The sequence below is a fragment of the Brienomyrus brachyistius genome, chromosome 2 (assembly GCF_023856365.1).
Source record: "Brienomyrus brachyistius isolate T26 chromosome 2, BBRACH_0.4, whole genome shotgun sequence".
NCBI lineage: Eukaryota > Metazoa > Chordata > Actinopteri > Osteoglossiformes > Mormyridae > Brienomyrus > Brienomyrus brachyistius.
In genome coordinates, this window is record NC_064534.1 from 18,345,959 (window position 1) to 18,368,277 (window position 22,319).

The following is a 22,319-nucleotide window of genomic DNA, read 5'->3' on the forward strand; positions in this document are numbered from 1 at the left end:
TCCTCTTTGTATAAAAAGAATTCTCCTTACCCATATCAGGAATAGATGGCCGTTCCTGTGGTTTCTCAGAAATATCACAGTACAATGATGGTTGGGAGTCCTACTGCATTTTCCGTAGTGATGACAATGCGTATCTGAAGCAAACCCAACGAATATGGTAATAGTTGTCACAATCATTTAAAATACCTTATTACCTGCCGTGTATTTGTGCTGGTATGTTTTGATAAATTAGTCAAAATAACAATGATGAACAATTTCAAACTACTTTCAGTTTAAATAAACTGTGGAACTCACTGTACCTACAAAGCAATATCACACTTGTGACATCCGTAAGTTGTGGCCCATTCACTACTGCTTGTATAACTGGAGTTAGCTAGCTACTTTTCTCAAGAGAGCAACTATGCAAAACGTCTTCACACATAAATTACCACACCATCTAATATTTCAGAAATGATTATTAAACATGAAAGGTACATTAAGCGCTCATGCTGTTTAGGTTAAAATTTCTGTGCAGCTGCTTTTAACAATTCATTGTTTCAATTGTAAAATCTTGACTGGCAGTTTAAGAGTGGGTGATTTTTATAGTCCATATTCACTGGGAGCTGCTGGTTCCAATTCAGCGTCCCAGTCAATTAAACTACTGTCAAAGGACTAGACTTCTGACCACTTTTCTATTTACAGCCGTAAGGGTAATAAAGTACTAAATTATAAGGCACTGTCCCATTTGCTATCGCTAAGCAACAACTGTGAATGGAACTTGAACAGCAGATTAAGTAATGTTTTAAAAAGAGGACTGTAAGTGTTCCACCAAAAGATACAACATACAGAACTGAATTCATATAAAACCGTGATGGGAAATGTAACTGAACTGGTCAGAAAGAAGAGAAAGTTCGCCACCAAGCAAGCCTTAGACCATATCCCACCACAGCTAAATAAGCCAAAACCATACTGCACTGATGCAAAGCAAGACTAAATTCCAACAGTAGCTAAGCAAGCATATTTCGTCATCGCTAAGCAAGCCTGCGTTCCAGTTTTGCTAACCAAAGCTGAGACCTTGTTCTACCGTCACTAAGCAAACTTGAGATGGTATTCCACTGTGACTAAGAAAGTCAAAAACCGTATTGCACAAATATTCCACAAATGCCACAGGTTCAGACATGAATGCGATTTTGCTTGTACTCATGTACATCTCATGTATCATCTGAGCTATAAGTAAGACGAAACAAAAAAAACGTAAAACAATATTAGCATTACTATGTATCTGGTACTGGCTTGTGGTGAACCTGAACCTGAACCCTAGGAAAAAGTGCACACCATGGACTGAACAGTAGTTCCAGGAACTACACACAACCACAAACTACTGGTAGGTGTATCCCAATAAACCATAATGCAAGCTGCTATAAACATCCTTAAACAATATGGGGATTGTTTATTTATTTTTTTTCTTTTTACATTTACTTATGGTACTTTGTTGCTTTCAGGCCAAAGTACAAATAACATTGTATTGTAACCAGGAAATTGAGGATCTCTCATTTGGCATGATGAATATATATGGACAGTATTATGCATGTTGTTTAACGAGCAGTCTAGTCCAGTGTTTCCCAACCCAGACCTTGGGGTAACCCTGGACAGTCCACGTTTTTGCTCAGTCCCAGCTCCCAACCAATCAGGAACACCAAATACCTGGTACAGGCCCGCTGAGAGGAAGCAAAAACGTGGACTGGCTGGGGTTCCGCGAGGACTGGATTGGGAAACACTGGACTAGTCTTTCTGCTTTGTGTTTGCTTAAAAATCCCCTGTACTGTATTTATTTTAGTCAGCTGCTGCCAGTAAGTAAATCTAAAATTATTTATCCATCCATCTGCTTATCCTAGTCAGGGACACGAGTACCATGCTTTTGTCTGGAAAAAAAATGGATGTGGATTCTTGGTATCCCAGGGGATCACAGCGTAATATAATTTTATAGGTGTAGCTCAGCAGAGCGTCCCCCAGAAAACAGGGGTTGTAAGGAAAGATCAGATATTACACTGTTCCAAGGCCCTTGTCTTCATTGCTGAACAATATGTTGAGCCATATGATTAAGTTCCAATACTAAAAATAATTTGTTTTAAGAATCACAGTGAATGAAAATCAAAGGTTTTCCAAAGTGAGGAACATCACTCATTGACATGGCAAGGAGACACTGCACTGCTTGAGAGTCACATTTTGTAGTCTGTAAGCACAAGGAACGAGCATTTTGATAATGTTCTGTCTGTCGTCACTCAGTTTAAGAACATGTGATATTCAGAGCTTCACAGACACAAATCAGAAGAATCACACCCAACTTTTCCATTTCCAGATTCCATTTTTGTCTGAACTATCCATTGTTTTTCTTTGAAAGGGCCCTAAACTTTGTATTCCGCTCCTCTTCCTCTTACTGTATCATTGTACTGTACCTCCAACATAACTTGAAGTCTCCTATGAATCATAGGTAAGCTAAATTGTTTGGCTGTTTGCCTATTTTATGTTATGTATTTTTCTAATTATTTTCATCATCAAAAACTATTATCTTAAGAAAAAAACTCTAACAGAGCACACAAGAATTCTTAATGTTTATATATTTTTAAGTAATTTTTTATTGAATGTCTGTGAATAGTAATACTTTTCCACATAGGATATAATAAAAATAGTGTTTATGATTCACTATTCACCTTCCAAAATTTCAGTGCCTGAAATAGGTTCATAAACTGGGGTGGGTGGATGCACATTACCATCTTCTGGAACTGTTGCCTAATACCGTGTTTACACCAGCAAGATGCAGTGAACTTTGCAGTGTCTTTGTACTTCTATCCTTTGCTCCTGCTTTTCTAACGATAAAGATTAAGACAATAACATCTATGCCATCAGGTCACAGGCTTCCATCACAGCTCCTTCAAGTTGGTTAATTCAATTTCAGGCCCGAAGACAAAAACAGCAAACATATGCATATTTATTTTTTCCACCTTGATCATCTAGATCAGGAATATCAGTCTTCTACATATACAATAAGTGGGTCATAATACCTCGAAGTACCATATAAGACTAAATCTCATCTTTGACAGACCTTATTGGCAGGTTAGCGGAGTCGTTTCTGCGCACATCAAGTCCCAAACTGCCGGCTACATCCTCCCATGATCAGAAAAGTGAGGACTGAGATTCTTCCGACTTCCCTCCCCATTCTTAAGTTGTCACCGAGCCACATCACCCATGAATGCTATCTTAAACACAACCAAGACTGACATATGATTGAAATGTGAGGCAGAGATTATGCAGCACCACTGGGGACGTGCTGTGCACATAAGCTTGAGAAGTTAATATTTTCTTTTATTTGTTTCCTTCCGACAATCTGGGAACTGCTAGCCACTGAAACCTTGTCTGGAAAAAAGTGCACCTGACAGTGATAAGCTGTCATAGAAAACATGAAGATGAAGAAGACTGACCTGCAGAAAGAGAGGGAACTTGACTTTCTGATTTATTTGCAGCGAAGTGTAGGTCAGAATATGGGAAGTTTTGTTTCATTTAACCAAAACCAAACAACTGTAAGGAAACTGGTTTTTCCCCACTTGATTCTGCTTGTATTTATTTATTTATATATAAATAATAGATTCAGAGTAAACAATCTGAAGCGGAATTACATATTCTTAGCAATTGAGAGGATTCTTATATAAAGTGCAATATATATGGCAATTTTAAATGTATATTTTGTATTCTTCTAAGAAAGACAAAATAACCGATTTAAAAAAATTATTGCATTTCATTTTAGTTTCCTTGGTTAATTTAGTTTAAATTGAAAATATATTTCAACCCACTTGAGCTGGAATATTTAACATAATTATACTCTACAATAAAGCTAATGAGGAAGGCAGGAATCTGTGAACAGTCCATCACTGCATCAGGTGAAAAACTTACTTGATGAAATCTTCCAGTCTGTGAAAGTACCCGCAATTCAGAAACAGAAGTTTGCCACCATGAGGAAGGCTGCTGCAAAATACAAAATACAAGATAGAATTTCTTTTATTCTATCCATGTTTGTCCGTTAACATTGTAATTGCCCTCTCAAGATCATTGGGTTTTAACTAAGACACGAATGTAATGCATTCTTTTGATGTTCACAGTGCAATCTCATTCTCCTATATATTCAGGGATGGATTACATTGTTAAAGAGCTGAGGAAGAGCTGTACTGATTCTCAGGAAGGAATCTGAAGCTGAACCTTTCCAAAAGCCTGGATGAGCCGTTTTCTGAATCCGATCCCTGTAAAACATGCCAATAAAATCACCTAATACTTAACCAAACATTCTCACAATAAAATTATTGCTAAACTGAACAAGAAGAAAAATGAAAGTCTATTACATATACTGCTAAGTTTACCCTTATCAATGCCTGCATTTACACATTGCAACCTCCTTCCTCTCTTAAAGGCATTTATTTTTGAGTATGTTCAACAAGCTTAATAAAACAAAATCAGTATCACACTACTTTACAAAAATATGCATTATTTTAAGCTAACGCAGGCATCATCCTATCGTGACTAGTACTGACTACATTTAAAAACAGACCCTCCGTATACTGTACAGGTTTCTGTTTGATGGTGCTTAAATGACAATCATCAGCACAGTACAGTACTTTCACTTATAAAGGAAATGTTCAGGCATGAATGTAAACCGGCATCCATAACGAATGAATTATATTTTAAAAATTGTGCTTTAATGCATATAATTTTGCAGGAGTTACTCATAACTAATGCACTATTTCCGAAAACTCCACAATGCCGTGATATTTACCAATGGCAAATGTTTCGTATCATTAAACTTGAAACCAAGGGCTTAGTACGGCATGTACTGAAAAGCAATATGCTATTTAGTTGTGTATTCACCATATTCAAGGAATAGTTAGGAAAACTCTGTTCTATCTTAAATACCATTTACCTGTCATTTGCTTCATACATATATTTTATAAATTTGACACTGTGTATGTTATGTAGTGTAGTTTTGCAGGAGTTACTCATAAGTAATGAACTATTGCCGAAAGCTCCATAAAACACCTTGGAAATAAGTATTTAACATTGCCCTTGTACAAATTACAATATAAAAACACACCCACTGAACATAATCAATATGGCCGACTAAAGAAATCAATAGCTTCATTATTTTCCTGTAATGGTTTAGCCAAGATACAAACCAGAGGTCTGGATAATAAAACAATCTAACCCTATGACTGCATCACATAGTTCATCCATACAGTATGATTAAGATGTGAATTTAATGAGACCACAAGTTTCAGTAAATCAGTGAATATTGGTCTATAACTGGAAAATAAAAACCTGTGAGCAGAGAGTTCAGCTGATTCAGCTTGCTGTACTATAAAAATGAAGATGATTTACAGTAAGGCACTAATGTAACAAAAGCAATTAATTCAGGATAGTCTTTCAGATGTGATTTAACAGGAAGAAATGAACTTTATATATCATTAAAAGGAAACAAGCAGGCACTTGTCCAACAAATGTTGAACTCTGCGTGCAGAGACTCGTGAAAATTTAAGGGTACATGAAAGGCATATTTACTTCAAGATATATTAAGAGAACTACAGTATCAAATATAAACTTGGCATTTGCTAACAAGGTACCAAGGTACCAGACATTAGTACAGTCTGAAATTTGCACCCAGTAAATTAAACACAAAAACAATAGTGATGCAGCCCTGCTGGTATCTTCAGGTAAATGTCACAAGAATACTCAGTACTGAAAAGCATGTGACGGTTCAGGCCTTCGTTCTGACATTCTCATCAGTGTTTTGTAGTCACTTTGGCATCCAATACAGCGTTCAGCAAACCTTTCTCAAAAGCATGCAGCATGCAGATTCCCTTTCGGATCAGAACCAAATTGTACATAGTGTGCGATCTCATGAGGCATCACTGCAAGGTATATGCGTTCTGGCACTAACTACAGACTAACCTGTTAAATCACACAACTCTTTAACCACCCCACCCCCCCACACACACACAAAGTTAGAGGATTTTGGTTTATGAAATAACATGATTTTTTTTTTACCAATGCTAAAGTAATACAAAACCTAGACCTATTGAGCTACACCACCTTCACTCACACAATGTACCACACTGCTATATCAAACTCCCACTTTGCCATTCAACCATCAGCTCAATCTAAAAGTGTGCAACCCTGAAAAAAAACTTATTTTAAATGCAACTCCATATTATGATAAGGCATAATCTGGGGACTAATCAAAAACATAACATCGTGCTATACAATACTTCTTGATATGCTTCAAGAAACCATTAACATACTACAAATCTGACAGTATAACAGTGAAGAAAAAAAAACACACGGTGTTTCAGCTTCAGTTGTTATCATTCAAACAAAATCCAGAAAAACCTTCCACAACACACGGCCAACACTAATAACTGCAGAAAAAAATACAACCTTGCAAATGTCTTCACACAATGACAGTTTTGTATAACAAATAATTGCATGCATAGATAGATAGATAGATAGATAGATAGATAGATAGATAGATAGATAGATAGATAGATATTTTAAAAAACTAATTACTGTATGTACCTGATCAATATCGCCAGACAGCTGGTTAATCCACACTTACACATTATATTATGCAAGTCTTTGCTCAGGACAACAATGAATATAAATAATAGCAGCAAATGCAATATATTTCGTATGATTTGAATCAAATTATGTGTTATTAATGAAAAAGGTTTAGGGCAAAAACAAATTAGCCTCATATTTTTAATACTTACAGATTCACTGAAAAATGTTTGTGTTAATTGGAACACTTGGATTTTTCTGCTTGAAGCTGAAGAGTTCCACCCCATTCACAACTCAGTTAAGAAATTCCAAAAAATGCTAGTTTTAACAATTGAGACGTATATGAAGATCGTTTACAACAATTCAATGTTCAGACTTACCTGCCTTGCTGATGACTACCCTCAGAAGCAGCCAAAAGCCCCCAAAGACAGAACTTATAATCATATCCCAAAAAACTGCAAAAGCTTCAGAAATCCTTCTCTCCAGACAGAAATATCTTAAAACAACATTTTCTTATTCGTTTCAGGATTGTTTCGGTAATATGTGTTTTGTGAATACACTTTAACTGGCACTTTCCTTTGAGAGTACCTTGCTTGGACTTACAAATGACATTTTGCAATTCTTTTTTCAATAGTTTTAAAAATCGCTTCGGTCGAGAAACAAGAAACTGCGAAAGAGGGATAGTTTTATGTGCAAAAGGGAATTTGATGGCATCCCATAATAACGTGTCAGTATGACTTAGTATTTTTTTCTTCAACATCAGCAGTATTTAGATACAAATAATGACTTGTGTTAAAGCCAACTTAACCACTTACTGAGATTTACACATAATGAGTAAAAACCAGAGATAAGAAATAAATCAGCTAGAAAGCCGGTCCGAAATGCCTCCGCGTACAGCGAAAGCAGCCTTTATCCTGTCTGGGACTATGAGAAACAGCGGGGAAGTGCGAGCCGGGAATCCAGCGAACGGAGCAGACCTTACCCAGGGTGAAAAACGGCAGAGCCGTGTTTTCCAGGTCATCCAAGACAGTGATTTTTCCAGGCACGTCCGTCCTGACAAGTAGAAGGAGCTGGGAGTCTCCCACTCCTCCGGCCAAGCTGCCCGAGCCGCCGCTGGTGAAACTGAACTCGTTCTCTCGGAGAACGGGCAAGGTGGAAACGGTGACGGTCTTCACCTCGCACGGGCTCTCCGCCTCGGGGTCCCTGTCCCCTTTCCCACTGAACAGCCCCGTGCCCCTGCTTCGGCCCATGGTCCCAGTTCGTATCAGCAAGACCCCGAGCAGGACGACTGTATTAACTGCGAAGATCATTCGGCTCGCCATCCCGTCGCCCGAGCGCCGCTTTCCTCGCTTTGGGCGAGATCCTTGAACGGCTTACGAGTTTATACTACATCCCCGGCACAGCCGGCGTGTCCGTCCAGGAGGCGGCAGTGCAGGTGAAGTTAGGGCTGCGGGATGCTCGGGATTTTAATGTTCATGTGAGCTGAATCAGAGCAGACTGCTGCAAACACCGCACTGCTACCCAGCCCGTTACTAAACTTAAGCTTGCCATAAGCTTGTTGTTGTTTATTTGTCAATGTCAATACGGGATGTCACAGTCAGCCGCAGGTGTCCCCCTAAATATGCCTCCGGATTAAAAAGAAAACTTCTACAACTGCAAAATTCCAGAGTCCTCATTTTATCTGATTAATCCATGCAATGTCTTGCATAATTTAACTGATGACTTTTATTTGCGAGTCCGTCTTTTTAGTAACTAATTTTAGTATCTAATTAAATGTCTAAAACAATCTCCTTATACATTTCGTCACTTCCGTTAAGTTTACGATTTGTTTCACTAGCTAAGAAAAATATTAATACTGAGATAAAAAAGACAAATCAAGCTTAAAATATATATATGCTAAAAGTGAACAAACCGTATAAAATGGTCAGTTCAGAAGAAGGGTTGGAGAAATTAAACGAGTTGTATATCTTCATAACAAATATAATAATGCCGTGATATTTACCAATGGCAAATGTTTCGTATCGTTAAACTTGTAACCAAAGGTTTATATGCACGGCATGTACTAAAAATCAATATGCTGTTTAGTTGTGTATTTACCATATTCAAGGAATAGTTAGGAAAACTATGTTCTATCTTAAATTCCATTTACCTGTCATTTGCTTCATACATGTATTTTATAAATTTGACACTGTGTATGTTATTTTTATTTGGGCAATGCATGTGATGTGTATTGTACTGCGAATACTTAAATAATGTGACGCTGCGGAGCCGGTCCGCCACTGATTATGCCAGGGTGACCAGATAATCCACGTCAGGTAGGATACTTTGCCCTACTACAGGTCACTTGTTTCACATTGATATTAGTGATTAGTGACAGCAAGAACTCAGGGCGTAAATAAAATTCATTTCCTTTTAATTGAAATGGTAGTTTACAAATCCTGTCGTAGTTCAGTGTCCTCCTTGACATGGATTACATGGTCACCCTAGATTATGCAGGCTACGGGCATGCCATGCGTGATGCCATTCATACTGTACATGAAATTGTGCTATTAGTGTGTGCTTTCATGTACTTTGTGGAAAATAACACATGTTTCACCCTTGTAGTGAGTCTCAGGTCGTTCATGAAACTGACGCTGAGATCCGTCAGCTTTGCCATCTGAAACTTCAACATGCTTCAAGGAAGAGACAGTGGTAAACGCGAGGGGGACCCAAGCGACTGTGCGTTCCCAGGGCGACCTGAGCTGGTGTGCTGTGCGGGCAGTAGAGGGAACAGTGGCTCTGCACCCAGAGGGTTTGCCAAATTCAAAATCGGCAATTGGCAGAGCTAAGACTGCTGTGAAGTTTCCCCACCAACGTGGAAAGAAGGTGCCCTACCTTGCTTACAATGGTTGGTCCTCCTTGGGGAAGATGGTCCACCTGGTGCTGTAACTGCAAGGAGCAGCACTTCAGCTCCTCCTCCGCCTCACCACGGATGCACAGCTGGGTTACGCCACCCTGGTCAAGGCGCTGGAGCAGCGTTTCCACCAGCAGCCATCAGAAGAGACCATGAGCGGAAAGCCAGCAAGTTGGTGGAGACAGGAGAGCAAGAAACTGGGTACATTCACTGCCAGCCTCTGCAAATATGCATGGTGGGGCTACCCACGTTTTTCCCCATGCCGTGCAGGAAGAGCTAGTCTTTGTCACTGCATTAACACCAGAGCAGCCTCGCAAACACATTCAGCTGCTACACTGGCTGAAGCTTTGGCATAAGCAGGGCAGGCTGATGTGATCCTGTCTCCATCAGCAACAACGGGCCACCAGCCACACTGTACTGCCTGCCAGGGAGAGGGATAGGCAGTACCACTGATTTTCCATTCATTTCGATTTCAATACAATCCACTATGGTACTGATCTTGATACCGATATTCTTGTGTCAGCCCAACCCTAAAATTTACATCATAATAATAACAATTTTTGCCAGGGAGCAGGCCTGCAGAGGTTTCCGGAGTGTCTCGGCTCCTTTTCCTTTCTCCCCCCTTATGAGCAGCCCTGCTCACTAGCAGTTCATGCTCTGTTCCCTATAATATTATGAACATTTTAATTGGCAGGTAAAAACCGATACCTTTATGTTAGCATCGATTTTCAAAATGAAACACTTCAAATAAAAAGAATCATTTTCAGTATCAATCGGCACATCCCTACCACAAAGCTGCTTCTGCACCGGCAGGGTCACAAGTGGGGCCTTTACATGGACATCGTCTTGTGGAGTGCACCTGATACCAAGCTCTGCTGGACACAGAGTCCACCATCACACTCATCCGCCTGGGCGTTCTCGAAACAGGTGGCCCCACTGGGGTGGGCAGTGAGGAAGGTCCAGCTCAAGTTTGTCACTGGCACATGCATGCCAATGAAGGCAGGAGGGGACTGCTCATCATCACACTGGTGGGGTAAACCACGGACCAGGAGGTGCAACTAGCTGAGATTCATGACCCCTACATTAGCGGGCTGGACTTGCTGTGCCTCCTGGAGACTCACATAGTGGAGACAGCCACAAGCAGAACGGACAGGTCTGGGGGCTGATGGCGGTGACAGGGACCACCTTTCCCCCCAACTCCCAGTCAACTCCCAGAGCACAGTGCAAGGGTGATGCTGTGACAGCCGTAACGTACCAGAAGATTTGGGTCCACGGTGCTATTTGCAAGAAGTAGCAGTGACACAAGCTGGACAGTCAGTGGAGTGGACTGGGGGAGATCCTCAAGCACCTTCCCAATGTCATTTACCACTTGTAGCTGCCTCAGTGACAAAAGGTTGTGGTTCTGCACAGGGATCGTCTGACCACATATCATCCCCTGGCCCGACCTGATGCTGCTATAAAAGCAACTGTGGACAAGGCCACTACAGGAGAAGAAGGTACGCCGGGGACCCTGGTGAATGTGGCATGCAGGCTATGAGAACAATGCCACCCATGAAGCATTTGTGGGATTTCGTGTTGGACTTGTGCATGTGTTTTCTTTAGCATCTACTCTGAATGCAGGAGCTGTGTCGATCGGTGATTTTCCTATTTGTGCTGCTGCTAGTGCACTGTCAATGAAGGGGAGCTTCCATTTCTTTCATAAAGAAAGCATTCTCTCCCACAGTAATACTTTTGCCATTTTGCATACTTTCTTCTCATACAATTGAAACTGCATATATGCTTGAAAGGACAGCATACACTTATTCAGGAAAAAAAATGTTTCAGTGGAATTTTATTTCTCCAATCTGTTTGTGAGGCCAGAAAAAAAAAATCTGAAATATTTTCTGGTTTCATCCCACGTTCATATTAAGACATCTGCTCTCCAGTGACTTTTCTCTTAGGCTTTGGCTCAAAGCTGTGACACGGTTAACCCAGCGACTTGGAAGAAGGTGAGGGATTATTTTAGCAAGGATGTTTTGAGGGCTGTAAAGCACTCTAAATAGCCAATGGAGTGTCTTTATAAACCCCGCAGTGAGTTATATGATATTTACTGAACTGGAGACTGGTAATTGAATGTCCTTTCCAGAATGTCTGCTTATCACCCAAAATGTAATTTGAAATAATCTACAGTAAGTAACAGTCAACAGTAGTAATAAAGGCATCATTCCAGTCATACTCTCACTGTTTGTATACTGTTGTTTCAGAATTTCCATTTAATGTATGTACAATGTTCATACCACAAAGAAACAAAATATTTCTCAAGAGACACATATATTTCCAAATGTCAATGAACAGTTCATTCAGTATTCAGGTAGAATGAAGCAATCCAAGTGCAGCTTTTGATGTGTGATGAAGGATGGGCAACCAATTCTAGGACGTTGAAGGGCAGCCAAAAGAGAGAAGTACAAAAACAGGCACTGAACTGTTATTTAAAACAGAATACAAGTTATTGATAAATCGAATTTAGTTTTATTTCCATTTTAATGCAATTTACAGTCAGCCCTTCACATTCACGAGGGTTAGAGGTGGAAGATCCACACAGATGTGAAAATTCGCAAATACTTGGGCTACCAAGCCACGCCACTGCCCTCCGGTGTGATCAAGCCTTCCACCAATCTCTGTGCCTCCCCAGCCGTCCTAGCAAAGAAGGATGGATATTGGCGATTCTGTGTGGACTTCCACAGGCTAAATGCATTCACCAAACAGGGTTTTTACCCCCTGCCATGTATCGATAATGCACTAGACACAGTAGCCAGCTCTCACTGGTTTAGCTCACTGGACTTGCGCAGCGAATACTGGTAGGTAAAGTTGGTACCAGAGGCTAGGGAGAAGATGAGAGGAGCCTATTGCACTTCCGGATTTTCCCCTGGTGGTGATGGAGAGGTTGCTGCCGGGGATGACCGAGAGCTCGTCCACGACCTGCTCGCCCACGCGTCTGGCTTCCACAGTGCAGCAGCTAACCTGTGAGAAGCCTTCATCTCCACGGTCATGGCAACCTGCGCTTGAACCTGGCCGAGAAAAAGTCTTAGAGGTCTTTAGAAGTTTGTCTGTGCAGGAATGTAAATATATTCATTGTGATATCTATTCAATTTTGCATGATGTTGAGAGTAAAGCATGTCAAAGCCACTATATGTTTTTATGCCTCATTGCAACAGTTCCCTTCTCCCTCTGTTTGCTTTCAAATGACAATTTCGTCTGTACTGGCATATTTCAAATAATCATTGTTAACCAGAATAAAAGCATATCCTTTGCAGACTTTAAAGGTATAGCCCTTACATCCATACATCCATTGCCTGTTGTTTACTGGGGTCTGGGTCATGGGAGACCCCTTTTTTTACATGCAATTTTATGGAAGCTGTACATATTGATTATGGTTATGATTTGTTTAGATCTTATACTGCACTTGATTAATTCTGGAAATGATCGTTTGTTTTTATATTATGTTTAATATTAATTGCATCAGCTTGTTGCTTAGATTATTTCTGAGGTATATTTGAGTTATTCAAAATATATTTCTCCTTTGATTTTCAAATAGTTATACAGAACAGGGTCATGGTATTTTTTTTTTTTTGCCTAGATGCCAAATAGTGAGGTGTCCTTCTGCACAAATATACTAATTGCTTTATGTTTCTGCAATTGTAAGATATATAGTAATACCTGTAGAAATATGCTTCTGTCCTGTTGGGTTTAGAAAAGACATTTTTAACCTGCAACCCCAAGAATGTACAGTTTAAGTACATTAAGATCCTCCAGAAAAACATCTACAGTAATTGTAGCTAATAAGATAAAAAAAAAGGTGAGAGTTGTATTTAAGCCCATATGAAAATAAAACAGTAACTGCTTGCTCATCACATTTTCAACTATACAGTTTCAATTAACATGTAAAACTATATATTTACTATAGAATTGCTTTAAGATCTTTCTCCTCCATGGATACTACACACTAGCCCCAGACTTATATAACAACCTTTTTGTCTTAGAAAATCACATGATCTGTCATCTCTGTCACCTTCTAGATTTCAATGCAATTCATTGAAGCACTTTCTATATTTTGCTGAATATTTTGTATTTGTTAATGATACATTTGATTGACTTGGAGTAAACATTTAGGCCTAGTACTTTCATATTACAAACATTCGACATGTAAATCTCATTGTGGAATAGGGTATGTACAATAAATTATGGATGTACATTTCCACCCACTACTCTCTAGCTCTTATGCTTGCTGGGGCATGTTTCTCAGGTCTTATATGTCTCTACAGAAGCCTTCATTTTCAGAATACATAATGTTTAGGATATTCATACTGTTCTCAAATAATTTACAAGATAAAATACTAAATTCACATTTACCCCGTAAATTCATTTGAACAGTTTCTGGTAAATGAACCATAACATCTCATCTTTAGAATATTACAGCTATACTCAGATTTGAGAGTTTCTGTAAGTCTCTGAAAGAAAGCAAATAGGCAAGCGAGCCAGATGACAATGGAGGCGAGGAGCCAAAAACCCCCAAGTAGGGAGAGAAAAAAACCTCGGGCGGTCCAAGGTCAACTGACTGCCCAACCCCCCTGGGCACGCTAACATTATAGAAGAAGAAAGAGTGAGCTTGCTTGCTAAAAGCGAGGTGTAAGCTGTGATTAAGGTCAAAGCCATATTCCTCAATGAGTTAGTTCTCCACGTCGGCATGTGTAGGGTGCAAATTGAAGTCTGCACCCAGGATGTTAAAGTTCGTAACTCACATTCACAATGTCACCCCTCCATGTGACTGAACGAGGCCTCCAGCTCAGATGGTGCCCACCCCAGGCACCATCCAGACATGTGGGAGGGCGGAGAGCACGGGTGGTCAGGACATGCATAGACATATTAATGGACAAGCATAGTAGATAAAAATGGCATGTACAGCTTGTATAGCTGCACCAGGAGCCATAGTTACAGTGTGTTATGTGGTAAGTTGCAGGTAAGCTAAACTGAAGTAATAGGTCTTCAGTCGAAATTTAAAGACTAAGAACGAGTCAGTGTTCTGAACATAGGCAGGCAAACCATTCCACAATATAGGGGTCCAGTCACTTTATGTTTATACGGAGCGACAAGCAATCTTGCGTTCGGTGATCTACGTGGACAATGCAGTTTGTAAACCTGAAGTAATTCTGTTAGGTAGGCATATGCAACACCTTAAAGTGTAAGTACAGTAGGAGAACTTTGAAGTCAATCCAGAACAGGAAGCCAGTGCAGGGAACTAAGAGCAGGGGTTACATGTTCAAACTTCCTGCTCCAGGTGACAGGATGTCAGTCTATCGCAGTTAATAATTCGCTTAGCCACATGTTTTTTGAGTGCAGGAAGAAACCAGAGTACACGGAGGTAACTCACACGGCACAAGGAGAAGACACACACATAGACTGGAATCCCCCAACTTTGAAGGTGTAAGAAAACATTATAGGGCAACAAGATATAGATACAATGTATATGCATCCATCCATCCATTTTAAAAATCACTTATTCTTCTGGGTCGCGGGGGGTCTGGAGCCTACCCTGGAAGCTATGGGCACGAGGCAGGGAACAACTCAGGATGGGGGGGCCAGCTCATCACAGGGCACACTCACACACCAGTCACTCCTACGGGCAATTTAGTAACTCCAATTAGCCTCAGCATGTCTTTGGGGAGGCAATCGGAGTACCCGGAGGAAACCCCACGACAACATGGGGAGAACATGGACTCCACTCGAACCCAGGTCCCAGAGGTGTGAGGCAACAGTGCTAACCACTGCACCACCTTGCCGCCCTGATATAGATATATTGTACTGTTTAAATGGAAACTTAAACACACCAAGAAACAGAAAAATGATCATTAAAAACAAAAGAAGCAGCTAAGTGCTGCCCATAACCATTGAGTTAAAATATTACTTTCTACCTGAAGGCTGTATTTACAGTATGTGTTGCAGTGCCAGCCTCCATTTATGTAGATGTAGCTTAGCTTTATTAATTAAATAGTCTGCTAGAACGAGACTGCACATTGCTATGGGAACCTGAAATCATCACAATCCAATTGCTTGGTATTGTTCTAACTTGCATTTTTTCAGGATTTTAAAACAAATGCATGAAGAAAACATGCATACAGTATATTGTTATAATTACTACTGCACTGTAACATGTGAGACAGTAACTAAAACAGTAAGATGAGTTGCTAAGGTCGGGAATCAGAGTCCTCTCTAACATGTACAGAATACACTGACATAGTTTTTGTATGTCACTGAAGTTGGGAAATCTCTCAAGGATGAAAAATGCATAAAGCAGAGCCGTCGTATAATAATAAAGACTATATATACCAGAAATCATATACAGCTTTCCTCTCTAACAAGTAAGAATTCTATCATAAGACAGGCATGATTTCTGATGAAAAAACATTCTGTAAGGATCATATAGCAGCACCACATACATATGTACTCATGCATTAAGATATATTTGATTTGTCTCTGTGTTGCACCTAAATGTCCAAAAAACTGCTTTGCATTCAGCTATATAAAAGCATTGAAATGTATGATTAAGCTGTAAATACTCATTGTTTTAATTTGATTACACCACTGTACTACATATGTGAGTTCCTAAAAAAAAGCACATTATTGAAAACATAACTATATTTTTCTTAGTACTGTAGCAGCATTCCTGGAATTGAGTTGACCGCAACATTATTGTTGATTACCCAACACTGTTCTCAGTGAGCTGTAGGAGCCCTGCAATATGATAAACACGTCTGTTGCATAGGACTTCATTATATCTTTCTGAATTACAGCCTTTGTGAGACATTGAACGTGATCCTTACTGAACTGGGTTGATTTTTTGTACTTATGGTCGATCACTACTGGTTTATAGAATGTCACTTATCATTTACCCTTGGCTACGATTTGGATTTGTTATAAACATTGCTCTGCATTGTTTCTGTGTTTAACCAGCGTTTCTTAGAATACTATTTGTGCTTTTTATCCCAGATTACAATTCCCTAAACCTGCTAACTCTGCACTTGGATCTCAGACTTTCATTAGAAATTGTTCTAGGACCAGTGATGCATGACTTTGCGGTTCACATACAAGGTGCTCCACGTCTCTTCCTACATTTCTTGCTAACAACCTTGTAGCTACACATCATACCTACAATGGAGCTCCTCTGTTTTTGGTTAGACTTCCTGGAATCAGCTTTTCTGCGGTGACCTCCAAAGTTGTGAAACCCCCTTCCCTGACCATTACGTTAATGTTTTTGCCTCCAACAAAACTCCCAGAACCTCCGTTGTTCAAATCGCCTATGCTTAGTTCAATGTACAATGTCAAGCAAAGTGATGCAATGCAGCCATTTCAAGTGACAATGTTCACCATGAGGTAATACTATAGTCACTTAATGTTCTGGAATATAGAGTCTACATAGGCATTCTGTAATCCACTATGAAGGAGGTCATATTATTCAATGACCTTGTTCTCTCGCCTCTGTAGAATATGCACTACATTCTTACAGCAAGATCAAACCACTACTAGACATTAATCAGGCAAGTTCAAAGCTTACACCACACACATTATGCACTTTAACAATATTTGCATTATCCAGACAGGTTCACAGTAATACCCTTATGTTTGCATGAGTTTCCTCCACACTGCCATAAATGGATATTACTAGTAGTAGTAGTAGTAGTACTGTAGTAGTAGTAGTAGTAGTAGTATTTGTAATAATATTAACAACAGTAAGAATAATATCATTAAAAACAGAAGCGATCATTAAAGACATTAGGTTTGTCAAGAATGACTTTTATGAAGGGTGTTCAAAATAAATGGATGACAAAAAATCATGACAGAGACTGTGGATTGTGATGTGTAGATGAATGCCATCGACTGTGTGACAGGGACTGTGGACTGTGACGTGCAGATGAATGCCGTCGACTGTATGGCAGGGACTGTGGACTGTGATGTGCAGATGAATGCCGTCGACTGTATGGCAGGGACTGTGGACTGTGATGTGCAGATGAATGCCGTCGACTGTATGACAGGGACTGTGGACTGTGACGTGCAGATGAATGCCGTCGACTGTATGGCAGGGACTGTGGACTGTGATGTGCAGATGAATGCCGTCGACTGTATGGCAGGGACTGTGGACTGTGATGTGCAGATGAATGCCGTCGACTGTATGACAGGGACTGTGGACTGTGACGTGCAGATGAATGCCGTCGACTGTATGGCAGGGACTGTGGACTGTGACATGCAAGTGAATGCCGTCGACTATATGACAGGGACTGTAGATTGTGACATGCAAGTGAATGACGTCGACTGTATGACAGGGACTGTGAATTGTGACATGCAGGTGAATGACGTCGACTGAATTTGTGAACTTTCTCCACATTCTTAGTCATATCATAATATTCTGAACTACAGAAAAAATATTGTTTCATTTTAAAAGTTTCTTGAAATACTTCATAAATAAATTAATTAATTGATGAATGAATGAAATCATAAAGCATCACTTTTGCTATTGTAATAAATGGCAGATGAAGACTGCAAATACAGTGAGCCTTACACTGATCTATATTTTACAGTAACATTTTTCAGGACAATATTTTGGGGTGGAGGTAAAATATCATTATATCAAATTTAGTTTATCCATTATCCTTAAGCATTGCTTTTCATCTTCTGTCAATTTTTGCCACCTTTCCTCTACAATAAACCCTGTTTATTTTTTGAGACATTGATCAGTGAAATTGTTCTTTATCACAAAAATTGTTCTTCTGTTCTTTTTTCTTGACCGAAGACTGACTGCTGCATCAACTCAACCTCACAAGAACCGCACATGCATGAGAACAAAAACCAAAACTCTGCCAAACATCTCAAACTAGAAACATGAAAGATATGTTGCACGTCATTTAAAAAGCTCAAACGATTAAGGCTGATTTGAGAGTCATTCTACCAGATGTAGCATATCAATACTCTTGATCGCAGGCCAGTGGATTCGGCCTTATGCCAAGAGTATCTTTATCTTAGTCATCCTCCAACCAATAATCAACCATAATCCACAAATAAATTTCAAAGAGATGAATGGATGGATTTCATAGAGTGGATTAGCAGAGATAATATGTTCGGCATAAACTCACTAGATGATCAAAGATGTGAATCTGTTTACATAACTTATAAGGACCCAGAGGTAAGGTAAGGAGATGAACAAAGGATCTAAGTAAATGCTCATTCTTTGCCTGTACTATGTAGTGTACAAGGAGGCACATGAAATGTGGATATACAGGAAGTCCCAGAAGGGGTGGGGTTTATGTAGGAATACGGGTGAGATAGATATGGGAAGGAGGTAGGTCCTCACTGGGGGGCTAGCATAGGTCCCATGGCATTGAGTTTGGAGGGAGGGGGGCCCAACAGGGTGGTCATCCTCGGTGCTTCTGAGCAGGGAGAGACATTGTCAGCAGCTCAGCTTTCTCCCCGAGCTTAACCCCAACACCAGCTTTCAGCTTCACTTGAGAGGACAATCCCAGCCGCTGCTCGGGGTAATTAGCTGTCAGACATCTCGTTAGCCCTCCTCACGTGTGGTTTCCGGGCCAACCGCAAAAGCCTGCTGCTTCTGTCCACTGGCGTGCCGTTGCATGGGTTGCAGTCTCTGCATCACGACGCTGCTGGTAACATTCACAGGCAACCCTAACACACTCCTAACAATGACTGTTCTGTATTGCAGGGTGCATAATATCATATGCGAGAAGATTCCACACATCACAGCTACATTGCTGTACAACCCGGCTTCAGATATAGTCTCTAAAACATGTAAAACTGGACACACTCAAAGGTATGAATGACAGACCGTTATGTAAATGGTAAACATGAGTGTTACAGTTTTTAATATATATGTACATATGCTGGCAATTTTGCTCAAGTGAGAAATATGGGTGTATGTAGATGTGTGGGATACGTGTGGATGAGGCCCTTTAAAAAATAGATATAAGAAACAGTGACTAACAGCCTCCTACTCAGGTCCAGGGGCATCATAATGGAATTGAGGGAACCCTGATTCTCTACAAAACACTGCCATCATCTGTTTTCCCAGGAAAATGCTGAAAACCTCCGTCTTTTAACAGATTCAAAAAGAAACAAGACATAGCCCTATTGTGCTATTCTCAGCTGATATAGATGTTTCCTTTAAATTTAAAAATTTCGGATACTTTTGTGTTTGCAAAAAAAAAATGAATAATTTATATTGTTTATATGGTATATGAAGAGTTACTGCAGTGAACATTTCCAGGATCTGACTCAGAATCACATTACTAGGAAAAGGTTCCTGGTAGAAAAAAAATGTAATCACTGTAAATTTGTAATGTGTGTTTACTAATAAATAATAAAAGTTAAACATAATGTGATGACCCATATTGATAGGACCATGTATAACTTGCATGGTGAATAGTACAGTATATAATTAAAATCTTAAAAAATACAGTCTAGTTTTTAACATTGAAAAACATTAATATGCTAACTGAACTATGTATGTAATATCATTATTATTATGAATAATAATAATAATAATACATACATACATACATACATATTTATATATGAATAACTTATACCTTTACTTTATTTATCCACTGTTCTTCTGCAAACTCAACATTCTTTTTATGAGCCACTAATAAGTATGGTTAGTTATACGAACCAAAATGGCCACACAATGTCACGCACAAGTGCTTCAATCAGGAACTCCCACTACAAAACCTTTTTAGTTCCATGGTAATTTTTACCTTATCCACGAGCACTCATTGCGTCAGAACTCTCATCACACAACATGGGGTTTTAGATAAAAATATGTAAACTATAGAAAATAATGATGTACACAGAAAAACAGAATGTACAAGGAAAAAAAACCTGAACTCAGATATGAATACTAACATAGCAGCAACGGGGTGGGAATAGAGTGAATAGCCCCGTCACTGTGGGTGGGAATAGAGTGAATAGCCCCGTCACTGTGGGTGGGAATTTGAATGCACAGCAGCATCTTACAATCTTGTTAGAAACACTGAGTCATCACTTTTTAATGAAGCAGAAGAGTTTCCTCCCATAAGAGCATGATGGTGCACCTGGTTATTATGGCAGTGCTTTGTGCAAGTGGATGGAAGATTTCTGACCACTCAGATCACCAAGCATAGCTGCTTCTTACACACCTGGGCTCATATAAAATCTTTAGCATACCGTCTACCTTCTCATCACATGGTTCCTGCCTCTAGCAACAGCAACCTAATGTTCTAATCATAGTGCAGTATAAATGTTGCAGCTGGATCTGCAAAGACACTGATGTCAGTGGCACACACCTGGAATATGGTTTCTGAAGTGTATGATTGTGTTTTACGAGGCTAATAAAGATATTCTCTATGTAACCCCGAACTGACTTGCATGAACATGTGATGCAATAATGCAATAGCCTGTGGCTTTCATCAGCCTCCATGACGGAGCCTGCCTTTGAGAGCGTTTGAGTGTAGGATACAGTAAGAGTAACAACTGAGCACAGTTTCTATTTTTTGCTATGAACATTGTAAGTGAATTTGGTATTTGTTACTCTGTTTGTTCTTTGTTAAATTGTGTCTATAGCAAAAATTGTCATTATATCAATTGTTCATTTCAGCTCACATTTGCATCCGAAAGTAGTGTCATGTCTTAAATTGAAAATATAACCATTATGGGTCATTGTTATTCCTAGATAAACTGACTGAATATATTTCGTCTTTTCATCTCTGATTTACAGTTGTCTTGTGGGAAACATAAGAGCAGGCAACTATTAATTTAGCAGAGTAAAGATAAACTGCATATTTGAAATGTTTTGAAATATTTCCCTATACTGTATACTTTCTTTTTGCAGCTGTTAACATCATGTGCAAAGGGAACTACTATATAAGATATTTGCATCAGGTAGATTGACTAACACCAAATGTTACTAAATTTCACTGAGCTTAGTGTCCCAAGTCTGCATTCTTTAGATATTTATATATGTTTATATATGCATACACATCTGATTCATGTGATTCACTTTTATGTCAAACTTTGACAAAATGTTATTTGTTTTAGGATTATCTAAAAGTCATTAATATCATTCATCAGGCAGACTCATGCAGAGGATACGGCTGGTCCTTGTGGTTAAGCCGTAATCCCTTTTTCCAGCATCTGAAGAGGATTTTATTCACAACCAATATACTTACTCCAGGGATAATTAAACTCAGATTATTTTTAGTGACTTTCTAATTATGCAGAGTAAATAAAGTATGCGTTTATTAAATATGCTTGAATAGAAAGAAATGTAAGTTCATTATTTTTATTTCAGATAGCCTAGTACAATGGCATTGCTTTCTTTAAATTATGCAATGTTGTGTGACTCAGATAGATTCACACCATGTTATTCAATAAACATTAGCATCCCCTGTGTATAATTGCAGGTTTTGCTCCTATCAGCTCTTGATGCAACACTATGATACTTTTCCTTCATATATTTTTATAGGAATTCCAACAATATATGCACTTGAACATCCACATTTGTAAGGCACATACTGTATTATTTTTTGACAGCAGACCATTTCTTCTGCTGTGCAGTCTGCCACTGCATATCAGTATTTCTGAGCACATTACGAAATGGACAAGAAAAAAAGAAGTGATGAAAGGGCAGGAAAAAGAGGTGATGACTAAATGTGAAGGAGCGCCGGAAAAGTCTACGTCAAATCACGCCACTGCAGAGGCATTAGAAGTGAATGCAGGCAGTTATGTGGTCGCACCTTTATTATCACAACCCAGCCTGAAGTGGAGACTGCTG

The 22,319-nt window shown here is 39.5% G+C and overlaps 2 protein-coding genes across 3 annotated transcripts in view; one reads left to right on the forward strand and one right to left on the reverse strand.

Annotated features, from left to right (window-relative positions):
* LOC125716036 (astrotactin-2-like) overlaps positions 1-8,007 on the reverse strand; it is a 228,358-nt gene extending 220,351 nt beyond the window's left edge. For both annotated transcript variants that reach the window (XM_048988276.1, XM_048988269.1), the window contains exon 1: positions 7,559-8,007. In XM_048988276.1, coding sequence (XP_048844233.1) covers positions 7,559-7,898 — 340 coding nt within the window. In that variant the 5' untranslated portion in view covers positions 7,899-8,007. The remainder of the gene's footprint in view (positions 1-7,558) is intronic.
* LOC125716164 (basic proline-rich protein-like) overlaps positions 1-22,319 on the forward strand; it is a 386,857-nt gene that overhangs the window by 157,521 nt on the left and 207,017 nt on the right. The gene's annotated exons all lie outside the window — the stretch shown is intronic.